The following is a 3,792-nucleotide window of genomic DNA, read 5'->3' on the forward strand; positions in this document are numbered from 1 at the left end:
TCTGTTTTGAAATGCAACCAAGGCAGTGAAGTTTTTGCTGAATTTTAAGGTACATTTTGCACTCTAAGGCCCAGACAATTGCATTTTTGAAAAGGAATTTATGTATTTTTAAATGTTTCATAGACGTTTTATAAATTTTTCTCTTCGGCGCTAACGAAAAAATTACAAAATGTGCCCCGATTTGAGATGGATTTTGTGTTGAATTTTGCCATGTGCTCAACCGATTTCACTTGCGTGAACGAATCCACTATTCACATAGTGTTTTCCGAATTGCTCTAAAAGATTAACTTTTTGGATTTTGAATAAAAATTTTCAAGAAACGGCTTCTCTGTCTATTGTTTTGAGTTTGTTCATTGATAAAATTAGCTCATAACAGGATCGTGACTACAACATCCAAGCTGAAGTTAAGCTTAAATGCTTCTCACAGTCATTACACGCATCACTTTTTACGAAGATGTCAGGTTCAGGTTTTGGACACTTTTCGATACGCAGCTAATGAATTTTATTCGAAAATATTTTTTACTGTTTATTCTAGACTTTTAAAATAAGTGGAAAGCCTATTTGCAGTATAAGTTTACTGTGCAGAGGGTCAACGAGGCATCGTTGTTTGAAGTGACAACTTCAAGAAGTTGCGAGGACGTCAGTGGGTTTCATAATGTTATGTTTGGCCCAGGTGGTGAGGCAATAATATCCTGCTCAGTGTTTCGGTAAGATTCCTGGTTTCAACCTTTGAAAGCTTTCTCGGCTTTCGGAAGTTTTTCCCCCGTTTGTCGGCCATTTTTTCAAGCGGGCGCGGGAACCTGAAGTAAAATTACGTCACGTTGTTTACGAAGTTTGATTGGTCAGTCATCTCTTCTTCTCGTTCCAAATATGGTACTTTTGAAAATGAATAATCACGAGCATCGAACAAAGGAAACATATGAGAGTTACACGTTTCAACCCCTTATGAGTTTCTGATATAACTACATATATATGTATCTACGATTATAGAATAATTGAAAGAGGCTGAGTATCATGTGAATATTTATTTAGATCAAAGAGGAAGTTATCAGCTGGATGGCTGGTGACAGCCTTCCAGATCTGCATAACTCACATCACGGCGAAAGCCGCATTTAATAATTGTTTTTACAACTCATCGTATATTTTCTAAAAAAACTTAAGCCTATTTCTCGGCACGGTTTGCACGATATTTCTTCCTTGCAGATGCTCATCATATAAAGTAGATAACATCCTTTGAGCAATATGTTTTTTGTATTCTTGCATTTCTTCCGTTCAGTTTTAGTCACAAATTCAGCCAATTCGTTTTCGGATAGCCGTGAACACCATTTTGTTTAAGATCACAATGCCCAAACAACCTCGTTTCCAATCAAAAGAAGCATCTATCAACCTCGTTTCCAAGCATATATATTATCGAATCGATGGTGTGCATGTATTGCTCGCAGCTTCCAAATATGGTAAGCGTCAGTTGGTTATAAAGAATAAGCCGGCTGATTGGAACCAATCTGAAACTGCGAGATATTTTGAATGAAAAATAATACGAATAAGAAGGCCATCTTCTAAACTCGTATTATTATACTTTCAAGTCTTTGTGTGTGCTTTCCTTTCTTCGACAATTTCGTTTAAAAAAGACGTAAGGATGGGAGAGCGATTCAAGATATTCCTTAACTTAATGTTTTTTTTCTTTTCAGCATTCCAGGTTATCTCCATCCTTAACCCTCTGCTGCAGTCTGAAGCAAGTTAAAATGAATAATTCCACTCAAGTTCAATTTAACTCCACATCGGAAGGATGCTCCGCTATGGTGTCCATAATGTTTACTTTAACTCTATCTGTGATAAGCGTAGCAGCACTCATCGGAAATGTGTTGGTTGTTGTAACCTTTATAAAGACCCCCATCTTGCGAATAAGCACCAATTATTATATCGTGAACATGGCTGTCTCCGATCTCCTCGCTTTACTGGTTAATTGGCCCCTATACACCACTGAAGGGATGTTGACACCAAAAGTCTTTATCAGTGGGACTTCGGCTTCATCTGTTTGCAAACTGGGAATGTACCTTAGAGCTGTGTCTCAGTCAGTCTCAGTTTTGAGTCTTGTGTTAATCGCACTGGACAGATTTGTTGCGATTGTTTTTCCTTTGAAAAGAATTGTAATGAAGATAAAGATTCGGGTAATTTTTCTGTCATTAACTTGGTTAATACCTTTTTCTTATGGCTTGCCCCAAGCTATTTTCACGGATACAACCAAAGTAGGCGAACAAACATTTTGTAGATTTATGATGAGTGATAGGCCGCGGACAATTTTCAACGGTGTTGGCTTTATTCTGATTTACCTCTTCCCTTTTATCACGATTATTATTCTGTATTCGGCGACTCTGAGAAGTCTCAAAAAGAGATCAAAGCCAGGAGAAATGTTACAAGGTCAAGCAGACGCAAAACGACATCAGCAGAATCAGAAAATTGTGAAGATCTTGATATCAATCGTGATTGCATTTTTTATTTGCTGGACTCCACTTAGTGTTTACTTGTTTCTCAAAAAACTATATCCATCCCTGTTCATAAAGGACAGATGTTTGTTACTTGTAGGATTAACTTTTTATGTCTTCCCTTCTTTGAGTACAGCAGTTAATCCCATCATTCTTTTCGTGTTTAGTACAAATTTTAAGCGAGCCTTAAAGAATGTCTGGTCCTACTTGGGAATGTACATTTACAGCGAAAAGAGCAAGACAAGAGCAAGTAATGGCAACACAGGAAGTTAATCTGCAATTAACGAACACTTTAAGGCTGTTAGATTAGCCCATTGTATAGTTATGGATGGAAACGAGGCTTGAATTGACCTTGTTTTGATACATTCCTTCCTGCTTTCTAATGCAAACAATTTTGTTCTTACGCAAACTTGGTATTTTATAATTTAAAACATATTAAAATAAAGGAGGTTTTTGTGAAAAAAAGGTCTTCCCCACCCTCCTATTCACGCAAAGGCCAGGATACAAATCCTAGTCGATACCATCGTTACCATCTGTAGCAACAGACGCCGGAAACAGTGTTTTAGAGTCGGCTTAAAAAACTCAAACTGTGTCATTATTATTTTTAGAATTCATTTGATGCAAAGTTTTAACAAGTTTTAGCAAGGTTCAGCTTTTTAAAAGGATAGCAAGTAGAACGACATAGCTCCTTAAAGCGGTTTTTGTTCTTTGGAAAAAATGATTTTCTGTCAGTTTTAAGTTTTCATTAAAAAAGGACTTCATTTTGTTAATTCTTCAGTCCCCTTACAGTTTCACCTGTCCGTATTGCATCATTCGTGAACGGATAGATCTTCTCCAAATTTTGACTGAAATACCTCATGATAATAGCCATTGTAATCTTGAGTTTAGGTGTACTTGGTGTTTGAGGACTTATAATGGCTCAAGCCAATTAGCCTTCTAGCATTGTATGTTCAGGTTGTTCCTGGTAGTTCCATCGACAGTCCAGTTGTGACTCCAAGGCATAACAACGTTAAGTAAGAAAAACCCCATCGAATCTTTAGTGGTGAAATACCCTTACCACAGAGGCTAGTGGAAATTCCACAAGGATGGGACGGTTTAAATACATATTTTTTTAAAGGTAAAGACCCTTTTTCGTGCTTTTCTCTCTCCCCCTCCCCTTTTTGCGCCTCTCTCCCCAATCCCCCTCCCTTTTTCCCTTTCTTGCTATCCCCTACCCCTTTCGACGCCTGCTACGCAGGCTAAAGCCAATATTCAGGATCGGTATTTCACTTTAACTGGCTCTTGCGCTTGAAAATGTTTTATTTGCGGA

General features: G+C 37.7%; 1 protein-coding gene across 1 annotated transcript; it reads left to right on the forward strand.

The window, feature by feature from the left end:
- The first annotated feature begins 1,696 nt into the window (after positions 1 to 1,696).
- Positions 1,697 to 3,406, forward strand: LOC140943263 (neuropeptides capa receptor-like). Its single transcript, XM_073392331.1, has one exon. It carries the CDS (start codon positions 1,743 to 1,745, stop codon positions 2,754 to 2,756), a length of 1,014 nt encoding a protein of 337 aa, XP_073248432.1. The 5' UTR covers positions 1,697 to 1,742; the 3' UTR covers positions 2,757 to 3,406.
- Positions 3,407 to 3,792: the final 386 nt, after the last annotated feature.

This window comes from Porites lutea, chromosome 7 (assembly GCF_958299795.1).
Source record: "Porites lutea chromosome 7, jaPorLute2.1, whole genome shotgun sequence".
In the NCBI taxonomy this organism is placed as follows: Eukaryota; Metazoa; Cnidaria; class Anthozoa; order Scleractinia; family Poritidae; genus Porites; species Porites lutea.